Source organism: Rhea americana, unplaced genomic scaffold (genome assembly GCF_003343005.1).
Source record: "Rhea americana isolate MKP2758 unplaced genomic scaffold, rheAme1 scaffold_47, whole genome shotgun sequence".
Lineage (NCBI taxonomy): Eukaryota > Metazoa > Chordata > Aves > Rheiformes > Rheidae > Rhea > Rhea americana.
In genome coordinates, this window is record NW_028186612.1 from 416,141 (window position 1) to 442,158 (window position 26,018).

Genomic DNA, 26,018 nt, shown 5'->3' on the forward strand with positions numbered 1-26,018 from the left:
GTTGCTTTCTTTAAAACATATTTTTAACCAGAAGTTCATAGAAGAAAAAATTTGTCAATTTACTTCTGAGTAATAACGAARGAAATGTAAACATGATAAAGAACTTAATTCTCTGCTACATAGTCGTAGATACCCTAATTACATGTATTTACACCATTGCACATATAAACAGGCAATCTGTAACCATATAAACAGGCATTCTGAAACTTTGGAAGGGATATTCCAAAAGCTTCTACAGTAACTTTGTAATCTCAGCGTGAACGTGTTTAACTGCAAAGAGATCAGAAAAAGTCATCAAACCATATGTAAAGTGATATAACTGTAGGTCTGGAAGAGACCTCAAAGGAATTGTCTAATCTCCCCMTTGCACTGAAACAGGATTGACTTTTATCTCACCACCTATGGCAGAAATCAGTCCGACACGCTCCAGCATAGCCCCCATGACACGGATTCCTACAGTATCCCTGGGCAACACGCCTTAACAGAAATATTTTTTCTTCGAGTACATTGTTTTGGTGAGAATTAACTCAATTTCTCCTTATCTTTTCTTTAACAATTTTCTACAGCCTGGAAGACTGTTGTGTGTGTCATGCCCCCCAAGCTCATTTCTAGCCACACAGAAATGAGGCAATTTTGTTTTATCAATCATTAACATGGTCACTTAAATGTTTTCCACATCAAAACTCCTGGAGAAAGGTCTGATCAAATATGTATACAAAACAYATAACAAGAACTGATCTGTGGATTTTTAGAGGAGTGGGTTGGTTTAGAGCCACATTTTATATTTCCAAATATAAATAAAAATGAGATTTCTGACCTGTAGTTGTCCCACCCCTGTTTTATTTTAAGAATTTTCATGTCATGCCACTGGTATGACTTTATGGAGAAAATATATGGTGCTTTAAATTTGCAAATGTTGCATAACATCCATAATCTTTTTCTCTGGGAATACTGTAAATTTAAGATATTTCCTATGCAAGCCTGCTGACTGTGGACCTATAGCATGAATATTACAGCAAGATCCTTCTGCTAGGCACMATGGGGCAGATTCCCAGCACTTCTATTAGAGGCCATGGAGTTATTCCAGACTATTCTGTAATATATAAAGCACTAATATATTCGTTAGTTATTAAAAATAGCAGCATTATCAGAAAATGGGGACACAAATCTCCAATACAGTGTTTAACCTAAGGCTACTGTAAATGATATTGGCAAAGAGAAGCTGAATTTGTTACAAGCAGGAACCCCTGATAGCTCTGAAAGTTATACAGTTTTCAACATACTAYTTTTTTTAGAATTATCTGCCTCAGTGGTGGAAAATACACTTTCAGATATCTACCAGTTGTTATTTTTATTACTGAGATACTGATCTACATATTTTATTTGTCTTTTTTTTATTCATGTGTTCCTGCTTAAATAGAGCAGTAGCTAACTGGTTAAGTTTAATTTTGTTGCATACTGCATAGCTCTTTTCTCAYTTAAAGTAATTTAAGAGCTAACTGCATCCCTGACAATGCAGTAACAGTAAAATAATAGTAGAAAATAGAAGAGATTATGCAATAGAGGTGGGGTTGGGTTTTGTGCCAAGTTGCACATAAACTAAAGCTGCAGAGATTAAAAGACTTGCTCTGAATTTAAACTGATGTAACTGAGTGCAGTCGGTGCTCTTGCATTTAGTATATACACAGAGAATCTCGTTTCAGGGAAAGTTTCATATTAATTTCAATAATCTCTTTTTAATCACACAGCCAAGTAGATCTTAACAAAAGTCACCAACAAAATGCAGCTCAAGAGATTGTTGCCTTATCTTTAAAAGGTCTAAATACTGGCAACTGCAGCATATGACACTTCTATTTTTATTACAACAAGCATGAAGATATCATCACCCTATGATAAAAATGAAGAATGAACTGCAAGATACTGTATGGAACTGTAAGAAATTATCTAAAATTTTATAAAAACAGATTACATTTATTTAACAGCTCCCCTCTGAATGAGCCCAAGCTGACATTATTTCCAGAAGGACAGTACATAATTCTAGAAAGGAGAGTTTTCTTTTTGTTATTGGCCTGAGCCAAGCTATTGTCAAGAAGAAGAACTTGCTACGATAAGGGACATCAGCACAACACCCAGYGAAGTGTTATGGCTCGAGGCTCTTCCTGAAGAAAAGCCCTTTTGAAAAGGACTTTTCTGAAAGGCATGTGCAAGCTTCTTCCATGCAACATACTGCCAACCTCCGTGGCCAAGTGCCTTGCTGACAGTGCTGGCAGCCATGGACGGAGCTAGTGATATCAGCATGGACATCTGGCTTCCTTCCACTGCTCAGAGGAGACCACTGACCACAGTAAATAACACTATTTTCCTTCCAAAAGCTATTCGGAAGCGTGGATGATGGGAAACCAAAAATTAGAGGGTGACAGGTGTTGGATTTGGCTGGCAACCTCATTTCAAACAACCTTCTGCAGAAAGAGAAGGTTAAAGACTGGGCTACAGCGGGTAAAGTTATTGCTGTGCAGTGCCGGTTTTTGAAGACAGTCCAGACAACAGCGCATCATAGGCTGGCGTTCACGATGTGCGCCATAAACGGTTCAATTTTCTCTGGCTAYGGCCAACTGAGTAGGGCCAGAAGCCCATTCCAGGTGATGCGATCTACAATGCAAGCAACCCTATGACAAGTAAGCTTCAGCCAAAGCAAGATGTCGAGGGAATTTCTTCCAAGCCTTTCATTACGTGACTGGATGAAATTTAAGGTTCACTTTTTTCTTTCTGGTTTAATATGGATGAGGCAAAGTAATGCTGTAACTAGTGGTTCTTCCTTGCAACAGAATTATTTACAGGGGAACTATCCACTTCAAACACATGACTGAGATAAGACTGTCATTCTTTCTTTGACTGAAACAGAAAGGGCCAGTTTTTTTTCACATTTGATTTAAATCAGCATGTAAATAAAGGTACACCCAAAAAATAGCCACCCACATTTCCAACAGGCAGCTACATAACAGCTAACTGTGAATTTATGGTCCCAAGTGCTACCTAACAGCTGCATGTACTTAATGGGCAACACTGAATGATGTCCAATATACAAAGCAGAGGAAAGCTTTCTATTTGAATAAGATGACAACGTCACTGAAACATCAGACTACTTTTGCTACCGTGCCTGAACAAGCACAGAAATCAGGGAGCAAATTCCGTGCAGATTCTCCTACAGCCCTATATGAGCAGGTTGTACGTCAGGACATCCGAGCGGTTTCTAGAGGTTGGGTGCTTCCGTGGCACTAGGGGCATCATACCACGTTACCCTCTCCCCTACAGTAAAAGATGGGAAGAACTGTAAACATATCCACCTCCATGAAAAATACTTTTTGTGACTGAAAATATGAAAGTGCTTAAAAACAAACAAATACGCTCCACTATCGTAGCGAGTCTTCACATGCATTGCCAGTAAGTATTCTCCTGCTCCATCTAACCGCCCCAGTAAGGCTGGTTCCTCTTAGCATCTGGAGTCCCAACTTTAGTATCTTCTTGGCAAGAGATCAATTTATCTTAAAGTGACRATTCAGTCTGATTCTTTATCTCATAGCCCCCAGCAGGCATTGGAGCTGTTTTGGGGGACTGTTTGATGGGAATGACTAGCTCTGCATTATGAAAAATTAGAATAATTTTTATGTTGACATTAAACAGGAATTTTAGGAACCATTTGCTCTCAGTCCTTATTATGAATGTCCCTTTCYAAATTCAGGTATAATTTGATCATCAAAGTTCCCATTTCCAGGAAAAAGAAGTTTAGAGTTCTAGTATTATATAATAGAAATTGAGCACACAGACAAATTTGGTAAGGCACTATATCAGCAGCCTTACCAGCATTTTTCAKCATTAAAATAATTTCCAGGCTCCCAGAATTAATACTTCCAAACTTAAGAAAAATATCCACTTCAGCTGYTTGAAACAGTATAAGCATAAAAGATACTAGTCACAATAAAGTGCTATTTGATTTYGCAGCTGTTACCGAGCGTCGCACCTCTGAGACTAGCCATACATGTTCTAAACATACTGTTTTTGTGAGAAGCTGATCGGATTATAGACAAGCTTTTTTGTTATTACCACATTCTCTTTCTTCTCGTAATAAAGTTTAGAGAAGGAATAGAAATACTATCAGCACGAATGAGCCAATAGCTTTGGATGGGTAGTTCCCATAAGCTCAGGGACAGTTTCAGGGAAATACACGAGAAGGGAAACTGGGAGGTTTTTTTACTAGATACAGCCTTCAGCAAGATTTCTGCAGTTTCATTGTCTTARTGAAGATGACATCCTGGCCTCTCCCACCAGGTGTCACTGCAAAGTCGTATAAGAGGAGCAGTCTGTGATAGCGTACGATGCAAGCAGAATGAAGATTAATAAAATGCATATGACTGACAGCTGAAAAAGTGCCTCTTTTCGCCCCTCCTCTTGCTCCCGAAGCTAGCCAAAAATAAAACTTAACAACACTGCTGTGCATTAAACTCACAAAAGAACAGAGTATCAATTTTATGTCATGGATACATATAACTCTTATTGCATAAGAGTTTTTAAGTAAATGCCATGTAAGACGTTATTGGTGCCTGGTTGCCAGCTGTTGTTCTCTCTTTTTAACGGGAGGATAAGGTGGTGTCCAGATGTCACAGCCCCCATGTTAGACTCTTTCAAACTGAGCCAGCACAGGGATATTAACTTCGAAATGATCTTTAGAGACTTACAGGACAAATCTTTCTGATCACTCTCTTTGACTGTGACATGAGATGAGGAAGTAATTCTTCYGTTTGGAAACCAAAGTCCCTAAAAATCAAACAAAACATGCCCTGTAGATCAAATTCCAAAATAGCTTCTAAGAGACTACTTCTACTCCTACAGCCAAGGAYACATACAATAAAACAAAAGGAAAACACTCAGCTTCACAATCTATAGACAGAGTAAGCCCATCTAGAGCTACCAATTCTCTCCTGCCCTCCCACTGCTGAAGGAGAGGACATTGCCCAGCTCTGAACCCTCCACGTTTTCCAGGCAGCAGAGGATAATTGCAGCTCTGCAAGCTGTATATCTGTGTCTGCCAAAGCAGCCTGAGAGGAGGTCACACCACAGCTTTGTGCCGAGGCAGCATAGGAAGGGCCCTGTCCTGCTTGGTGGAGCTTCACAAGTTGGTTACCCTGCAGAGGTACCCCAGGTCTTGCAGCAGCGTGCCAGCTGGGCTGTTCCACAGTATSCAGCATCACAAGCTATACATGTGAATGAATCTAAAGAGCCTCACAACTGTGGCAGAGGGATATTACAACTTTCCCTTCGTCGCGTACCAGTATCTCTAGCAAAGCCCACTCATCTCTGTGCTTTCTCCCAACCTCTGAACATAGCCTCTCCAAGTGTCTGGTAGCAAGTGGAGACACTTGAATTACACCATGACAGAATTCATTTCTGGTGTGTAAGAAAAATGAAATTACTGTTGAAGAGCACTGTAACGAAGTGCTTAAATGAAATGAATTTTAGCTGCACTACCCTTGTTGCAATATACAATAATTTTTATTAGAGTAATAAATATAGATAAAGAACATACTCTTACTCTACCAATTTGAAAGCACTTTGTGCTTTAGCACTATCAGTTTTAAAATTATCTTGAAGCGTCATTGTTCCCAAAACATATGCCCACACTAACAGTGGTCATACAACAAGGAGTGAAATATAAAACACTCTCTGCTGATGCTATTCATTTAAATATTTAGTTAGTTTCAGCCTCAGAACTTTAAACTCTCTTATAGGCCATCACTCCTTTTTAATATAGGCATGTATCAGACACAGCACTGAAAATGTTAAGTTAAACTATATGAAAACATCTTAAATGTTTATTTCAGTAATAAAAGACATGCTTAATCTATGCTTTCATGTTGCAGTAATCTATGTATCAACCTATAACCTTCCAGCTAAATGCACTAAGTAGATTAAGCTCTGATTGATTTGAAGTGTTTTCCACTATATTATCAAAAGCCAACAGCATAAATACCTTGAAGAATTTTTCCCCCCTTTGGCAGATTTACGAAAGCACAGCTTAGCTTGAATTAAAATGAACTCCTGCATTTTTACAGGGCAAAAAGCCTGTCAAATCTACTCTAGATCTGCTCTGCTTCTGGACTTACTAAAACCATCTGATTAATAGTATCGTGGATCTATCCTGTCACGACAAAAGCAATCACTTTAAYGAAGAGAAGCGGGTCCAGCATTCGTATCAACCGTTGAGTTGCACCAAAAGGTGGCACTGCTGGGACTGCAGTTTGCATAACAAAGGAGGCAAAAAAGCTCCCAGAAAAGTGTGGGTGGGATGTTGCCGCTTGTGGTAAAAGATCTTACAACTTGCCTTCCTCATGTAGGAAGCGCCAAGAATATTTTGTGTTGCACTTGGGGAAAGCGAGAAGTAGGTCGCGAACTGTTACAGTAACCCGGCAGAGCACTCGGGGAGGCTCAGCTGCTTGCACTCACCAAGGTTGTGAACCTCAGCAACAAAAAGAACACACGCGGGAAGAGCAACGCTTCCAACGCCTTGTGATCCTGCTTCAGCATTTATCACAGCTCATTTGCAGACTGGGTGGCGGAGATAGCTGCACAGATGGGATGAGATTTCCACATATGTTCGGAGTCCATGGCAGTAGCTTGCTGAGATGACGGCAGCGCAAACACAAATGTGGTTCTCAACGTCCAACCTCGCGGTAGTAGTGAAGTGTGGGAGCATCCCAGCTGCTGGTAGGGAGAAAATTCAGCCCCATTGAAAAAGACGGCTGCATTCTCATGGACTCCAGCAGGAAGATTTAATCTGTCTTCTTATCAAATTATCTGCTCTTATCAAATTATCACTTTGGAATATCCAATTTCTTGTGGGGTCCCCTCTGTTCAAGCTTTCAGAGCACTGACACCCGAACGCTGGGACCCATCGGATCCTGCCGCCCCACTGCTTGTTCACACCTTGGCCACAGATTCTCAGTCCTGACTCTGGTCCCAGCCCCACCACCATGACGACTGTTTTGATGTGCAGCACTGAGCGCTTCTGACTCCAGGGCAGCCGCCACTGCTGTTGCTCACTGAATAAGGACTGCAGCAGGTCCCTTGAGCTTTGAGGGGAAATATGAGGATGGAAGTCTGTCTTTGAGGTCAGGAGGAGGCTAGGATGTCAGCAGCTACTCACTTACGGAGGATGAGCTATAGAGAAGCATCCCTCAAAAGCGTTCACGCAGTTACCGGCTCCTGGGTTCTCCGAACCGGAATTCTGTAAGTYGTCCAAGGTACACAGGTGACATAACATAGGAGAAAGAGCTCAACTTATGCTGTTCGGCTCTGGATCCGAGTTCAGGTTCTGAACAAGACTCAGGGGTCTTGTTCGCTATATCTCAGGTTTTCTTTGGATCTCTCTTTATGTCAATTTTGAAGTAAGAAAAGATTTTATTTAGATGTAAAATCTACTCAGACACAAAGTGGCATTTCCAAATGGATGCTATATTCTGATTTTGGCAAACCTTACTGTCAGGAATAACAGATATAGTGGTCCTACCCTGTACCTACTGTTTAGAGAGTACTGTCTGGTCTAGTAGATTCAGACTGTATTTGATCATAAATTCATTTATTATCTCAGTATATTAACATAAAGTTAACAAGAAAGTTCATTATGAAGGACAAACCTGAAAGTCAATGCCAGCTAAGAAATTACCTGAGTAATAAAAATATGTGTCAGCAAAAAACAAGTGTCATCATGGGCTTGCRGGCTTGCTTGGAGTTCACCAGCATGACAAACTCCCCCTGTCAGCATGGGGCTGTGTGAAGACTGTGAGAAGACCTTATGTACTAAATGATGTTTATCCACAAAATATGGTTACTAATATGCTCATTTGACCTGCAGAGTCAAACAGGACAGCTCACATCTTCAGCACCAAATGAATAAATAAATAAAAATTAAATAAAATTAGCATTTTGTAACTTATCCCCTAATCGGATTACAAAGTGCTTCACTTGCAAATATTCTGTGATATGATGTAAACACACATTTAAATATCAGAAGTATCTAAAATTGGTACCAGATATTTCCACTGATGTGTTTTCGTGAGTTTGTACACCGATGTGTGCAAACCCTGACACTGAATAGGACCTGCTTCTCTGGGAATGACGAATGAAAAAGAATTGATTTTAATCCCCTCGTTTTTGGGCCCAACAGCATTGGCTTAGGTACAATATAGAGTAATTTAAGGAGTGCTTCATATTTTTAAGCCAATTAATGGAGAATGGCATTTTTGTAAGCCGCTCTGTACCACTGAGGGCCAGGGAAACTGGGACCAGCCAACAGGGCTCAATTAGTATGCCTACCTGGACACTTCTGTCTGCAGAGCTAAGAGAAGCATCACAGTGGCAGTGCTGAGAGCTGAGGGAGGAAGACCTCGGACTTGTTACTTTAGAGAGAAAATATGTCACAGGAAAGAGACTGTCAGGTCCCCAAAATAGGATCCTTGTGAAAATCAACTGCTGGGAGCATGAGCCAGGGATGGAGAGAGGAATGTGTTCTGTGTGCACGTGTTCTTTCATTTTATTCTGCTCAACCATTAGCTTAAATGCAGCTTATGTCCCCCAGAAAAACGGGGGGTGGCAGTGATCCTCTCCTAAGCTAGTGAGTAGGCTTTTGTTTYGCACATAGCTGCTCGCAGACACCTGAAGCCCCTTTTGCCAGCTGAAAAGAGTCGAAGAAAGCAGCAAACCAGCCATGACCCTGTGCTCTRTCCGGCCCATTTTCAAGGGAAAGAAGCCAATTACTGTGAGGACCTGTCTGCTTTAAGAAAATTGTTAGCTAGCAAGATCTGGGCAGCTTCCAGGTCCTATGTGCCACCTAGCACTGTGAAAAACAACTAAGTCAAGTAAAATTGTTTCTCAGCTTCTTTCCTTATAATAGAACCACTTCCCCACCCCGTTTCTGTCCTTTTTTGTGATTTGAAAACTTGCATGTCTGTGAGTGATTGCAGGTGCCGTTAAATAATGAAGCAGTTCTACTCATTAACACTTCATGATTTATTACCTTTCGACTAAGGAAAAGAAAAAAACAGCCTGGAAAACAGAGTTTTTACACCATTTCACATTATTTCTAGTCTCACGCTTCAAATAAGTGTTAGGATAGCAAATTTTCAGCTTGCGACCCACCAATTCCCAGAATTGTGATGCTGAGTCTCTAATTCCAGCCAGTTCTGTAAATCTCCAGTGTGACTTAAAACTCATACTAACTGCTGCCCTAAATATTGTGTCCTACCTTCATACAGCCAGTCGCTGAGCCCATTGAAAATAACACCTTCCTTTCCTGTGGAGACCACTCGGATGGCTTGTTTCCCCACATGGGCACAGTAATAGATGTTATTCTCAAAGATAAATATCTGATTTGAAGGAAAAAAGAAAAGAGAGAACACCATTAAGCAGTGGCTCCATTATAAACTGTTGCATTTTGCTTTTACAATAATTGGCAGTACAAAAATCAYATATCACGTCTTTATAGCATCTTTTTTAAAAAAGGATTTTTCACAGCATTCTTCTAATGTCATTGACTGACAGAAAGACGCTAATTTGCAACAAACCGAATCTTTGGTCCTCTGATATAAGCTTTATTTTTCTCCTTCCTGTCTTCCTTTCAGAAACTGAAATATCACAGCTAAGGAACASTGCAGTCAAGGGCATGAAATAAAGAATGCCACTTCTCAAGATTTTGCAAAAGTGGCCCACAACATACGAGCAGTGTGCAGAGATGATGGTGATGCTATGTGGTGGCCAAATTGGTTCTCCCTTGTTTCCAGCTGCTCCTGTTTGCTTAAAATACAACTGGCAACCTATTAAATAAATCAGAGTTTAATGGAAATGCTCACTGCAGATGCTACCCAACAAGACACGCTATCCGAGGGGAGGGGCAGCAGCCTGTATCACCGTATGTTGGGTAACGAAGCATGTGGAGGTCTGTATTCAGGGCAGCAACACCCAGGCACTAGGGACCCGAAGCCGTGTGCTGGACCTCCCTTCCAGCCCCAGGTTTGCCCTACAGCAAACCTGGGCACCCTGGTTTGCCCTACAGAAATCTGGGTGGGTGGGAAGAAGGTGCATACATGGACTTCGGAGGTTTCTGGGACTCACATCGCTCCCAGGCCCCCAACACGGGTGCAGCCCGCATTAACCTGCAGCCCAGCTACGGAAACCTCTCTTGGCCTTTTGCAGTGATAACAAGGTCAAACGGTAATGAAACCTCCTCATGTGGGCAAGGACAGAGCCTCAGCAAGGGTCACTCAGTAATGGGTAGATAAGTCTGTTTCTGCAGATACCCGGTCACCCAGCTGGGCCCATCCAGCTCAAGGGGACTATCAGCACGAAGCAATTCCAGTATGARGAAGAATTGGATAGTGTAAAATTTCTATCAAAATTTCAATTCCAGATTGTCAGGAAAGGAGTCCAATATCAGACTCCTGARTAAGCCTTCTAATTCTTCAAGCTAATTTAATGCAACTCAATAGATCCATTGGTACTAAATCCTTTTGGAAATCAGGCTGTTTCTTTAGATATCTGAGTACTGATGAGTGAGATAAACTTTAGCCAGCTGTCTTTAAAAATCTTGATTCTTGACATCAATCTTTATYGTCTGGTTAAGCGCTTTGTCGTGTGTGCTACTGTCATGCACGACACAGAGATCCTCTCCCCTCCTCCCCCAGAGTGAGCTGCATCTGTTCAAAACAACATTCTTATTTTTAAAATATTTTAGCTTCAATCAGGCTGAAAAGATACAATGAAGAGAGTATCCGAAAAGTCATTTAGACTGGAAGACAAACTATTAATGTCATTTGTTAGACATTTACAGATTTTTTTTGTACACTTGAAGATACTGGAACAAATGTTAAGTACCTGTTCCACAATACTAGAATGCAATTTCTCATGTTACACTTAGGAAAAGATAGAATTGGGAAAAATATTTGCTTTCAGCTTATGTTTCACATCCTATTACAGTCTGTGTTTCACCTAAAGATGAGCTGGAAAGATTCCAGAAGCAAGTATAGATCCTAATTTAATTTTGGCATGTGGTACAGTGAGTTCGCCTATGGGTAGAAAGCATGACTAAAACTGTAACTTGCTTTTATTCCTTCTAGCCTACATGGGCTTTTAAATTAAAAAGAGTTACGTGCAATTAATATTTTTTTGAAAGTAAAAATACGCTGTGGAAGATACTATACCTCTGTCCTGCTCTGAATTCCAGTAAGCAGAGGAGCCAGATGAGCGGTGCTGAGTAAAAAATTTTATTCTAGTTAACTAATGTGCTATGGAGATTGTGTAGCTACTGCACGTGGAAGGGCTGTTGGAGTTTATATGAAAATCTAGAACACTGAGCAGAATAAGATACTTTAGGCAAAATAMTGGATTTCCTTCCATACTGTAAAATAAACAATCTCTTTCCTTGATAAGTTTTAAAAATAATAAAAACCAGAGCTACCACGGCAGCTGTAAAAACTGCAAAATAACTGCAGCAGCAAAGCCACCGCGGGGCCGCGCCTGCAGGAGCCCTCGGGCTGCAGCGGGCGCAGGCGCGCGGGACGACCGCGCGCGGGGACGGAGCCGCCGCGCTGGAGCACGCTGCGCAGCCCGCGGGAGCCCGACCCAGGCCTCCGCGTCCCGGCACGGCGGCGCCGCTGCGCCGTGGGTCCTGCTGCGACCAGCACGTGCTCGGCTGGAAGGCGTCAAGCGATGCAACGTATTCCTTGCCCAGCTTCTCACAGCAAATGAAGGTTTTGCAATATTTTGCGCTATGCAAACTAACTAAATAACTCCATTGGAAAAATAAACAAGGCTGAATAATAGCCTGTTTCTGCCTTTCTTTTTGTAAAGCTTTTTTTTTTTTTTCCCTGTCTTCACTGTTTTGTCTTTCAGTGCTTTATTACACTAATCAGACTGCTTGTGTTATCAGGAAACTGCAACGGAAAATATAGTGTTCTGACTTCAAACTATCTCCCATACAATTCAGAGCACCTCATAGAGAATTTAAAATTATCCTCCCAGCTACAGTGCCTTATACCCTAAAAACGTCAACCATAATCAAGATAAAAGATTACTGAAGCAGCACACGGAAGAGTTCTGTGTAATGTATCTTATAAATTAAGGAAAAGCTTTGGAACTTTCGTTATTCATCAGGAAGAAATGTCTTTACATTACTTCACATTCTAGGTTGAAAAGATAATAGTTGATTTTATAAAATACCTTGATAATGTTTCCTGCTGTTTTGATTTTATGGCATTAAAGCAGTACTTCCTATAAAGTGATGAGAATACTTTAAACTAATCAGTGTATAAGATGCTTTTGTAAAGATAATTGAAAAAATAATGTATGGGCTTCTCATTCATATTATTGCGTGGTTGCTTTACATAGAAATTGTGGACTAGCCTAAAATGACAACAGAAGGGCTCAAGCTCTGTTTTATGTCCCTGTCTGAACAGCAGACCAAGAGTAGGCCCCAAACTCCCCGCAGCTTCTCTTTAGGCGTGCGCGTTTAAGCAAGACTTCACTCCTGACTCTGCATTCCTGCGCAGCACGYGCCTTCCCCGGCGCGCAGCGCAATGGGTGCTGCGCCGAGCACCACCAGCGCCACGGAAAATAAACCCATCCTATGTCGGGGATAGCTCCTTGCTTTGACCGTCATGCCCAGTTTGGCCRTGACACCTTCAAAAGGAACGCAGGGGAAGAGCAGGTATTCTGACAGAAGTAACCAGAACGGAAACACTTATATACGGAGTGAAGAAAATGAAATTGTTAACTGCATAGCTCAGAGAAAACAAGGAAGACRAGCTCTGCAAAATGAGGAAGAGCAAACAGACAAGAGGAAAAGTGCATTTTCACTCTTTCATTTTTCCAGAACCACAGGAAGATCAATGAAATCTAGAGGCAAGCTGTTTAAAATGGATAAAAAGATTTTTTTCATGTGAAAGCGCAATTAATTTGTGGAATTCTTTGCCACTGGGTATAACGGAAGACAAGAACTTCATTCTCTTTCTGCTAAATGTTGTAATACGGTTCAAGAGACAAAATATTAACAAAGATAACCAGAATGATCAGGAGGACTGAGACAAAGATTTTTTTTTTTTTTTTTTTTAAGTCCAAAACACATCCAGGGTGGTAATACCATGGCCTTGATAGAGAAAATCAATGGGAATTTTGCTTTTGGCTTTATTTGGCATCTGCAGGTTTCAGTACACTATATAAGCCCTTCAGCCTCAGGTGTCAACACACCACTGACACACGTACGCTAAGAAGAAATCTCTSCCAGGCTGCAATTTATAGTTAGGATTGATTGCTGCAAACCATTTTACACCTTCATATGACACAACTAATATTAGAGAAAGAATACTAGACTGGTTGGAACAAAAGCCTGAGGTAGAAGCAGAACTTTAAGTCAAAATTAAGCATTTATCCAGTAAGATCATGGCAGACTATATAGCTCCCTCATCTTCCTCCCTCCCCACACACCCCTGAAAGCTGAGCAGCAAAAAGCAACAGAAGTTCCTCAGGATGGGAAGATGTGGAAAAGTATAAATGCCRTTGTGTAAACTAACAACAAAATAAACTTAATTTGCTTAAAACACACAAGGACTCAAATAACCCTGACTATTATAAAGAGGATTCATTTAAAATCTTTTGCAGCCACTTAAAGGCTTTCAAAATAATGTTCTYTACCAGACTGGATCCAGAGTGGTAGTAAATACTTATGTTGCAGAAATAATTGAAATATAATATTTTAATTAAATTTATGGAGCTTTTCAGGAATCTAATGGAAACAATCTCCTTAAGACCACTGTAAAAATCACAGTGGGCAGCTATCTAAAGCAAATATTGCTATATAAAGCAACAATTGTTCCATCCTCCTTCCTTTCAGCTGAAGTGATGAGAGTGTACTTGTTATTTCTTCACAGACCAATAGAAGATAAATTCACACTCATTAATCTGCATTTTTACTGCTTCCATTTATTTTCCAACTTCACACTAGAATTCAAAGTTGATGTTCTCTTTTGCCCACAGTTTCTAACATGTACAACTTGTTAACTGAATGAGCAGCATCACTCAGATTTATCTCCTCCAGGCATAAAGCTGATGCCCRGATGTTTTTTACTTTAAATTATTGGCATACTGTAGAAGCATGAACCTTTCCTACTATCTAAAAGACACTTCCACACTGCAAGGTCAGCCCATTGAATTTAACTAAATAACCTGGCTCYTTCTGTTGAGTAGCATGGAGCATTTGGTCAACAAGAGCTGGCCATCAWACACAGACAAACACAAGTTGTATGCTGACACTGTTTTTAATTTCAAAATAAACCCAAATTTCTTTGGATTCTGAAAATATGGTCACATAATGGAAGACTCGGCGAGTGGGGAAACACAATTACAAGCCAGTATGCTACTCTGTCCTTACCAAACATTAGGTATTTTACAGTCTTCTGTTTTTAATGTTAATGCCTACATTTTCTCSTATGCAGAAGTCTGCTATTTTGCTGACACACCAGTTTACCTGRGGGAGTATTCTGGTAGAATAAATAAAATAACAAATTCCTTTTAGGATTCTTTGTGTCTCACAGAAATGCTTACATTTATTTTTCAGAATTAGTAAAAGTTATCTATATAAAGGTAAGCATCTGGATATTTCACTGTTCTAGATGTTGAAAAAATACACAGAAGAGACAGTCCCTTCCACAGCTGCATATCATTTTAACAGACAAATAAGTACTATCATCCTCTTCCAACAAGTGAAAAAAATGAGAAACAGAGACACTGGAGACAACACTCTATTGCCCAGACACAGATATCTAGAGCCATTTAAAACCCTTTAGTGGGTCTAAAACTTCCGATAGATATCACATGGGATATATGGGAAATCTGTGCTGTTCTGGAATATCACCAAGAGGTCAAATATATTGAATGCCATTCATTTGAGGTGCTATAAGAACCCATGTTTCAGCAACCAAAGATCATTTTAAAAGTCAGAGAAAAAGACTGACAAAACCGTGAGTCAAACCTGGACAGCTTGAGCTACTTCAGTGTCTTAACCATAAAACAATCTTTATAATGAAAACGGAGAGAAGAGATCTGAAAAATGCCTTGTTCTGCCGTGAACTGCATGTCTAAATGACCAATTTACTTGCAGGGTCACAGCTGTCTTCAAGAGGACACTTACCTGAACTCATTATATTTCCTTCTGCAAARGCAGAACAATAGCTGCTGTAAAATCCCTTTCACCTAAATAATACAGAAAAGTAGTTCTTAYGTGCATCTTACTCTATACATTTGCCAGCACTGGCTGAAATCCATTCTGCCCCATATTCTGCATGACTTTCTATTGCTTTTTGTAAATACGTGGTTCCAAAGGGATGATCCAGTCTCTCTTAGACAGATGCCAAGTGATACCCAACAGACAGATACAGGTATCAATTAAGATATAAAAACCGTCTAACTTCAAGAGCTTCACCATCTCCAGCTGCTTTTATGGAGTGCTAGGTATTTTCAAGTCCAAATAAAGTCAATCAATTCAGTTCAAATAAATTAGGTATCTATCACTTCTGCTGAGAATAAACAGCCAACAGGAAATGTCAGATGCCTTCAACCCCTCAAGATCTGGTCCATTCCCAGCCCTTTGAGCTTAATGGCAGCATAAGCATGACACCATTAGGCCATCAATTGTTTCATATAAGAATGAATAAATAAATAAAATACAAGGTGAAAACAACCTTGGAGCAGATACTAGACCTTCCTCCTAGTTAGCACTGCGTAGTGATAGGCTGGCCTCAGGCTTTCTCACACACGCCCTTCATCATCTCCAAGAGTCCTCTAGCACTGCCGAAGGGTGGCACAGCCCCAGGAGAAGGAAGACAGCATATGTTCAATGGCTATCACCCCAGTGCTGTTGCTCACAGTCTTTCCCACATTTAAATCTTTGAGTTCTTCCACCTAAATCCCAATCACACCAAAACTTTCAGACAACAGCTATCTACCTCTCTTGCCCTCTGAAATATATATGGGCATATAAACTTTTGAGGTAAATCTAGATTTCTGCAAGGTTAGGCAGTCCTTTAATGGAGCAAGACTGCATCACTCTCTGGGGTATAAATGGAGATTTAAGTGCCTGAAACTAATTTAGGTGTGGGTTCTATGCACTGTCCATCAACTATTTCTTCCATCGGGGGGCCTGTGAACAGTCCCACAGTCCAACCGAGGACATCTTTAACTTTGTTATTATTTAGTGTAAGATACTTCCTTCAAATTTCTAACACTTTTATTCATTTATTTGATCAATCCTAGGAAGGTAAACTGAACTATATATTAATTTTGTGCTGAACTGTATATTAATTTTATATATAATACATATATAGATACACACACACACAAATACCCATGCATATATATACACACATCTATATACAATGTATGTTTGTATGCATGTATGTATATGCTGTCCACTCTATATCATACAGATCTGAAAGCCTCAAAAGAGACAGAAATACTTCCCAAAAATGTCCAGGAAGTATCAGAGTATTAACTCTTTTYCTTATACTAAATAACCTGTTGAGATTCCCAGTGGAACCACTGTGTGTAACCAGGGGGTGGAAATACCAGATCATGAATTTTCCTGTCAAATTTTTCAGGTTTCTGGAATGGCCTGAACCCCTCAGCACTGAATTCCATAGATATGTTAATATAGATATTTCCATAGCTATTTCTGAGCATAATAAACTCTTGCTGGAAAAGAGTATAGAGAAAGATCTCTCCATTCTCTCCATTCATCCATAAGCAGGATTTGAAATCCTGCTTAACCAATCTGATAGCCTTCTGTGATGGAATGACTGGCTGGGTAGATGAGGGCAGAGCAGTGGACTTTGTGTACCTTGACTTCAGCAAGGCTTTTGACACTGTCTCCCATAACATCCTCCTAGAGAAGCTCAGGCAGTGAGGATCAGACGAGTGGACAGTGAGGTGGATTGAGAACTGGCTGAAAGGCAGAGCTCAGAGGGTCGTCGTCGGTGGTGTGGAGTCTAATTGGAGACCTGTGGCTAGTGGCGTCCCCCAGGGCTCAGGACTGGGTCCCATCCTGTTCAACTTCWTCACCAATGACCTGGATGAGGGGACAGAGTGCCTCCTCAGCAAGTTTGCTGATGATACCAAGCTGGGAGGAGTGGCTGACACACCTGAGGGCTGTGCTGCCATTCAGAGAGACCTGGACAGGCTGGAGAGTTGGGCAGAGAGGTTCAACAAGGGCACACGTAGGGAAAAATAACCCTAGGCACCAGTACAAGGTGGGGGCTGACCTGCTGGAGAGCAGCTCTGCAGAGAAGGACCTGGGAGTGCTGGTGCATGACAAGCTGACCATGAGCCAGCAATGTGCCCTTGTGGCCTGGAAAGCCAATGGTCTCCTGGGCTGCATTGGGAAGAGTGTTGCCAGCAGGTCGAGGGAGGTGATCCTGCCCCTCTACTCAGCCCTGGGGAGGCCTCATCTCAAGTCCTCATCTCCAGTTCTGGGCTCCCCAGTCCAAGAGAGACATGGAGCTACTGGAGAGAGTCCAGCGCAGGGCTACGAGGATGATCAGAGGGCTGGAGCACCTGCCCTCCGAGGAACGGCTGCAAGAGCTGGGCCTCTTCAGCCTGGGGAAGAGCAGACTGAGGGGGGATCTTATCAATGTGTACAAGTACCTGAAGGGAGGGTGTCAAGGGGACGGGGACAAGCTCTTTTCAGTTGTCCCGTGTGACAGGTCAAGAAGCAATGGGCAGAAATTGAAGCACAGGAAGTTCCGCCTGAACATTAGGAGGAATTTCTTCCCTGTGAGAGTGACGGAGCACTGGCACAGGTTGCCCAGAGAGGTTGTGGAGTCTCCTTCTGGGGAGATCTTCAAGGCCTGCCTGAATGCAACCCTGTCTACCATGCTGTAGGTGACCCTGCTGAGTGGGGAGGTTGGACTAGATGATCTCCAGAGGTCCCTTCCAACTTTACTGATTCTACGATTCTCCCTCAATTTCTAGTTCTCTCCAATTCCATTTAAATATTTTGAAGATTGCCCCTCTCACATAAGTTTTGTTTTTCCGCTGCTATATGGAACCTGGAAGCTGAAGACTGTGAAAATGAAAAAGAGCAAAGAGAGAAATACTACTTGCTGTTTTGTCTGGGTTGCAAGCTGAAACTTGCCCTTACTACACAAAATTAGCGTGCCCATCCCTGTCTGTGCCACATTTTGAAACAGGTGATAATTGCATTTTTACTTTGGCGTATCAAGGAAACCTGACWAATATTGTATAGAAAAGGTCTCAACCTTTTGTAATTATTATTCTTACATCAACTACAGTAGAAAAATGTGTAATCAATTCAAAATCGGTTCTAAAGCTTGTTGCTGACTAAGTATGTATTATTTAATGAATATTCTGCCAATCTTTTCTTTTGAATCTCAAAAATAATACATACTTTGATGTTCAGCTAGCTTCCATTAATGCATTCTGTCCCAAGCGTTGTTCTTAATGCACATGACATGATTAGGCCAGCTCTTATCTGTTCTTCAAATAGGGTAACAAAGCCATAAAACTAGTTCTCACCAGAGAACTTGCATAATAAGAGCTAGTATTTTAATTAGACTATATAGATATTATCAAAATATCTTTTGATAGCAGGTAGGAAAAAACTTTCATTAGACAAAAATCTTCAAAACACTTTCATTCTTCCTCACTAAATGGTTGATTTTTGCAACTTAGGAAAGCAACTTATAACAAATTATGATGGAGGAGTGAACTAATAAATTTCTAAATTAATATTTTTTCTTTACAAAGCCAAATTCATCATTAAAATTACTAATGAACCCAAGAAACTTTTCCAAGTGATCAACACAGCACATCTTGATAAATAATTGACAGAGAAGGCTATAGTTTCATTTCTTCATACAGATGCTTCAACTTTGCTCCAGTTCAGAGTAAGAAACTAACTCACCAAGCCAAAAACATATAGGACATAGCTATTCCTGAAGACATACAACATATAGATACGAGTCATTTCAGTTCAGCCTTACTCTGCCTACAGAAGAGCAAAGGTGGCATTCAGACCAAAGTAAGGATCACACCAGTATTAAAATGGTCCTGAAGGAAGGCTGCTTTGAACAGAGAGAAGCTGAAACCACCCTGGGGGTCCACTAAAACCCATGGAATCCAAGATACATCTGAGAACCATGCTGATAAATTAACACATCAAAAACAGTGTTTATGACTCCTCATCTGAGACTKAAAGTTGTACATATCTAATATCAGTAGTGTAAGAGATTAGCTGCATGAAGATCAATCCAATGAAAGGAAATGTAATTGATTTGCAAAGGGAAGCAGTCAGAATTAGTATAAAAGACAAATGAAACTACCATATTTGGTAGCTTTGTTTACCCATCTAGCAAAGAAGTCATCATCTGTAAATTGTGCAGATCTCTTGGTTTTAGGCAAGTATCTTGGAGAATTCTTATAACCATTGTAAAACAAATATTAAGAATTTAATTTTGTTTTCAGTTGCACAGGACCAACAAGGGGAGGAATATTGACTAAGAAAGGGAGGAATGACTAAGAAGTCAGAAGGAATGGAAAAATACCCCTTCATGTCTTCAAATGAAATAATATATATTTTCTATTTATAAACGTAGTGTCTACTGGCCCTCACTGCCTCAGAGGCAACCAATAGATGCAGCAGTTTGTGCAGTAGTTTCTGGGCTCTGCTTCTGGATCTTCTGGGAGCTTCTTCTTGGGTCATTGGAGGACTCCTGGGAACTCTTTGAGAAATGTCAGGTTGCCTGCTGCTGCTGGCTAAGGGTAGCTAYAGGCATGTGAGGCTTCCAGAAAATGCCAGTACCTTCCCCAGCACTGACTGGAGCAACTACCTCAGCCCATCACATGCCTCTGTATAGGCTGAGCTCCTGACAGGGGGTGGAAACAGTTCTCCAAGCCTGGGAGTGCAGGAATGGCTGGGGACTCTTACTGGGGCTGGGACAGATGGTCTCCTTGCCTGTAGGAGATATGCATCTGTCATGAAGTCAAGGAGCTGTGGGGGAAGTGAGTAGACTCACTCTACAGCATCCAAGGTGATGAGGAAGTTGAAGATATTTTCCCTGCAGGTGCAAGTGGATCCTGACCCATCAACCATACCAACAGAGGGGCAGGTAGAATCTGKGCTAATTAGACTGGGACACGGATGATGGTGATGATGGTGAAGGCTGGAAGCTAGTGACTTCTCGCACTGTGAGGAAGGCTCTTGCTCTGCTAGCAGATCTGCAACTACACAACATGTTCAGTACCCTGGTTACAGATGAAGGGCTGGGAGTTCTGTCCAATCTGGCGAGGAGAGATTTAAACATTTTGGGTGGTAGGACTTTTATCAAAGTTCCTCCTTTGCTTGTTGAGTAATCTTAGTGAGATCTTTCTTCTCTAGCCTAATGGGGAAGGGAGATGATGACCATAGTCAAATGGGTGGACCAGATGGCAAGAAAAGGGTACAGGGTGATACGGACAAGAAAGACCTTAAAGACACCAAAACAGGCCTGAAGGAGGCCCGCCTTATGCAAAAATAAGGAAAAGCCAAGAGCACARCGTCATGGGGAAAGTTCTCATACTTCTGGGAAATCAGCACAACTGAGTGTCTCTCTGAAGTGCCTGTACACACAGCATAGGGTGTAAACAGGAGGGATTGGAGGTCTTTGTGCAGTTGCAGGACTACAATTTCGTTGATAGAGATGTGGTAAGATAGCTCACACAACTGGAGTGCTGCAATGGATGGATGCCACAAAGGACAGGCAGGGATGGCAAGGAAGAGGAGTTGTTCTTTACATGAAAGGGAAGTGGGAATTCATGGAGCTCTGCCTTGGGATGGATGATGAGCCAGCCARGAGTTTACTGGTCAGGATTAGTGGGCAGATCAACAGTGGGGCTTTGTTGTGGCTGTCTGCAACAGACCACCCGGTCAGGAAGGTCCTTGTTCTCACGGGGGACTTCAACCACCTTCCTATCTGCTGGAAGGACAACACAGCAGGGCACAARTAATACAGGAGGTTACTGAAGTGTATTGATAACAACTTCCTAACACAGACAATCGAGGAGCTAAGAGGAGGTGCTCTGCTGGACCTTGTACGTGCAAACAAAGAATAACTGATACTTTGAAGGGATGTAAAGATAAGGTGCAGCTTTGGCTGCTGCTGGATCCAGATGGTAGCATTCAGGATCCTGTGCAAACAGAACAAGGCGAAGAGCAGGACCACAGCTCTGGACTTCAGGAGAGCAGGTGGTGGCCTGTTCAGTTACCTGCTTGGAAGAATCTGATATGATAAGGTCCTGAAGATAAAAAAAAAAAAAAAAAGGTCCAAGAGAGCTGGTTGATATTCAAGGATCATCTCCTCCAAACTCAGTAATGGTCCATCCCAACGCGCTGGAAATGAAGAAAAGGCAGCAGGAGGCCTGCACGCATGTAACTCCTGACAGAACTCAGATATAAAAAGGAAGCATAAAAGAGGTGAAAGCAGGGACAGATGACCCCRGAGAAATGCAGAGACAATGTTCAAGCATATAGTTACATTAGGAAAGGTAAAATCCATATGGAGTTGAATCTGGTGAGGAACATGAAGGGCAACAAGAAAGGTAAAAGGACAGCAGCTTAAAAAAATAATGACATAAATYGAACATGGAAAATTCTGTCTGAACATAAGAAAATTGTTAATTGTGAGAGTGGTTGAACAGTGGAACAGGCTGCCCAAAGAGGTTGTAGAGTCTCCAGCCTTGGAGATAACCCAACAGGATGCCATCCTGGGCAATCTGCTGTAGGTGACCCTGCTTGAGCAGGAGGGTTGGACTAGATGATCTCTAAAGGTCCCTTCCAATCTGAACCATTCTGAGATTCTGTAAGAGCGACTATATGGATTTTCTAAGTAACACGATTTACAAAAAGYATTTGTAATCATATTGCCTGCAAATAATATAGAATATGCTTAGTAGATGAATAATAAAGCCTGTATATTGCAGTTCCTTCCTAGAAACAGTTATGTTCTTAAGGCTACYATTTTTACTAAATCACACACTTGTGATGTTCTTACAGCCTTCAGTTGTACTAAGAGTATGGGGACCTTTTGCCTGGGAGAAATTAAGGTTACTTTAGGAAATCAGGAACGTTTATGAGACCTAGTAGCTTTTAAGATCTTTAGAAAAAATCCCAAACTGGCAAAACTGATAAAGTCCCATGTAATGGTTTGCAGTAGTGATTGTAGAAATCTATAATCCCAATACAATCCCTAGTTTTTTTCCTCTTAAACTGAGCATGAAAGAGATTCTTTTATCTTGATAATCCTAGCCTTAAATATATTCAWATTCTTCTCAGGCTTCTGCAAGTTTCTTTAGATTTTTGACATTATATCATTACAAATGAAGTATATTTCTATTTCATAGAATCATAGAATCAGTAAGGTTGAAGGGACCTCTGGAGATCATCTAGTCCAACCTCCMCRCTCAGCAGGGTCACCTACAGCATGGTAGACAGGGTTGCATCAGGCGGGCCTTGAAGATCTCCACAGAAGGAGACTCCACAGCCTCTCTGGGCAGCCTGTGCCAGTGCTCCGTCACTCTCACAGGGAAGAAATTCCCCCTCACGGTCAGGCAGAACTTCCTGTGCTTCAATTTCTGCCCATTGCCTCTTGTCCTGTCACGTGGGACAACTGAAAAGAGTTTGTCCCCGTCCCCTTGACACCCTCCCTTCAGGTACTTGTACACACTGATAAGATCCCCCCTCAGTCTKCTCTTCCCCAGGCTGAAGAGGCCCAGCTCTCGCAGCYGTTCCTCAYAGGGCAGGTGCTCCAGCCCTCTGAYCATCCTCGTAGCCCTACGCTGGACTCTCTCCAGTAGCTCCAKGTCTCTCTTGKRCTGGGGAGCCCAGAACTGGAGATGAGGCCTCMSCAGGGCTGAGTAGAGGGGCAGGATCACCTCCCTCGACCTGCTGGCAACACTCTTCCCAATGCAGCCCAGGAGACCATTGGCCTTCCTGGTCACAAGGGCACATTGCTGGCTCATGGTCARCTTGTCATCCACCAGCACTCCCAGGTCCTTCTCTGCAGAGCTGCTCTCCAGAAGGTCAGCCCCCACCTTGTACTGGTGCCTGAGGTTATTTTTCCCTAGGTGCAGGACTCTGCGCTTGCCCTTGTTGAACCTCACGAGGTTCCTCTCCGCCCAGCTCTCCAGCCTGTCCAGGTCTCTCTGAATGGCAGCACAGCCCTCAGGTGTATCACCCACTCCTCCCAGCTTGGTATCATCAGCAAACTTGCTGAGGAGGCACTCTGTCCCCTCATCCAGGTCATTGGTGATGAAGTTGAACAGGATGGGACCCAGTCCTGAGCCCTGGGGGACGCCACTAGCCACAGGCCTCCAGCTAGACTCCACACCACCGACGACGACCCTCTGAGCTCTGCCTTTCAGCCAGTTCTCAATCCACCTCACTGTCCACTCGTCTGATCCTCACTGCCTGAGCTTCTCTAGGAGGAGACAGTGTCAAAAGCCTTGCTGAAGTCAAGGTACACAAAGTCCACTGCTCTGCCCTCATCTACCCAGCCAGTCATTCCATCATAGAAGGCTATCAGGTTGGTCAAACAGGATTTCCCCTTGGTGAATCCATGCTGGCTACTCCTGATCACCTCCTTCTCCTCTATATGCCTGGAGATGACCTCCAGAAGGAGCTGTTACATCACCTTTCCAGGGATGGAGGTGAGGCTGACCGGCCTATAGTTGCCTGGGTCCTCCTTCTTGCCTTTTTTGAAGACTGGAGTGACATTGGCTTTCTTCCAGTCCTCAGGCACCTCTCCAGTTCTCCAGGACCTTTCAAAGATGATGGAGAGTGGCCTGGCAACAACATCCGCTGGCTCCCTCAGTACCCGTGGGTGCATCCCATCCGGGCCCATGGATTTATGGATGTCTAGCCTGCCCAGAAGGTCTCTAATCCTTTCCTCCTCGACCAAAGGAAAGTCTTCCCTTCTCCAGACTTTCTCCCTCACGTGCAGGCTCYRGGATTCCTGGGGGCTGCCCTTAGCAGTGAAGACTGGAGCACAGAAGGCATTCAGTAATTCTGCCTTCTCTGTATCCCTTGTCACCAGGGCCCCTGCCCCATTCGGTAGCGGGCCCACATTTTCCCYAGTCCTCCTCTTGCTGCTGATGTATTTGAAGAAGCCCTTCCTGTTGTCCTATTTATATTCTGTGCACAGGCTATTCACACCTATAATCTTCCACGGTCCAGCTCAATAAGCAATTATAATGATTCTGGATATTTAAATAAATATATATATATATTATATATATTTATATAATATACACACACTATATATATACACATATATATATAYACACTAAGAAAAATACATTGTCCTATTTTATATTCTCAGAGAAGAAAAAAGGGTTTATTTCACATCAACAAAAAGAACCATGTCTGCTTGGAATTCCTTGCCCTGTATTCTAATGGGGTTATTTTAATTTATAACTGCCTTGTTACATTAAAGTATGTATCAGTAAATGTACCATTTAGTMTGGAACTCCAATTCTGCTTTTAAGTTCTGCTTGATGGATTATCTTGTATTCTGTAACCTAATATCACTGATGGTTATGTAGGGCATCACTATAAATTAGATTATTTAATGTGAGATGTTAGTGCTTCATTTTAAATATTTTATTGTGTTATAGAATGTCTGGCTAAGGAGAGAGTACGAGTTAGTTATCAGCATAAAGAACCGGCAACTGGGATTTGGGTTCTTGCAGTTACACATCACCTGTCCTTGGACAGGGAGTTATTCAGTGAGATTTTCCTCTTTAATATAACAGCAATCATCAACACCTATTAGGTCAACTATTATATGCTCTTTAGCGGAATTGTTGCTTTCTGAAACAAAAGGAAACAGTTTTTATGCCACAAAATATCAGCTTTCTAAGAACAACACTTGTAACGTCATAAGCATGCATTTAACGGACAGCCTCTACCAACCATGGCTTTTTAAGATGCCAGAAGCACTTATGCACAGACCTATGGAATTTGCATCTTTTCTAGTGGTTAGGTCTCTGAAATGAAGAATGCCCATAACAGAGAGATACATGTTTAGTATATATAAACTACAATTGACATTAAAGTAATTTGAATGTTTCCAATTTCCATAAAAGTTTTTTTTCTTTTTTCAGTGGTACTCTACAGTAGGACGTTGTATTGTCAGGAATTTTCTGCTTTTGTGCTACTGCAGTAGTATATAGTGAAATAMAATAGCATATAATGAATGATAATTCAGCACTTACTTACACTAAATTGCAACAACACAGTGAGTTGCTTTGTGACAAAAAGGGAAAATGTTCCCAACTAGCAAATCTATCACCACTATGTATCTCTTGTAGGTACATACTCCATTTCCTTAATGCAGGGTGCAAATGTCCACAATATTTAATGTATTAATTTTGTAACTCCATTGAAAGGTATGTATTGGTATCTTCATACTATTACTAATTCAAAAAAAAATCATTAAGTGAATTGGATGAAGTGATTGCATAGACAGGAAGTCTATGGCACAATATTGAATCAGACTGTCTGACCTCTAGGCATGATGCCCTAAACGCCACATCATCCTATGTCTCTTACATTCAAATGTAAGGATACTAACTATCTGGGGGCTCATTAGGAAATCTTCTATGGCACATCAATTTCATTTTTTTATTTGAAAGAACTTTCACATCTGCAAAAATAGTAACAGCTTATTTACAATAATTAAATATATTTTCTTTCAGTGACATTTATTGTAGCTCCTTTTCTTAGCTTACTTGTGTTACTCTTTTGTTAGTGATGAAACTGCAACACCAAGGATGCTGAAAGGGAAAAGGACACAACCATTTTCAGCAAAGGTGACAACACCRATGCTGCCAAAGCTTCCCTTTGGTGAACGAGGACTGAACATGCATACATG

At 41.6% G+C, this 26,018-nt stretch overlaps 1 protein-coding gene across 1 annotated transcript in view; it reads right to left on the minus strand.

Annotated features, from left to right (window-relative positions):
• Positions 1–26,018, minus strand: part of DPP6 (dipeptidyl peptidase like 6) — a 425,270-nt gene that overhangs the window by 76,568 nt on the left and 322,684 nt on the right. The window contains exon 8 of the mRNA XM_085316409.1: positions 9,296–9,416. Coding sequence (XP_085172535.1) covers positions 9,296–9,416 — 121 coding nt within the window. The remainder of the gene's footprint in view (positions 1–9,295; positions 9,417–26,018) is intronic.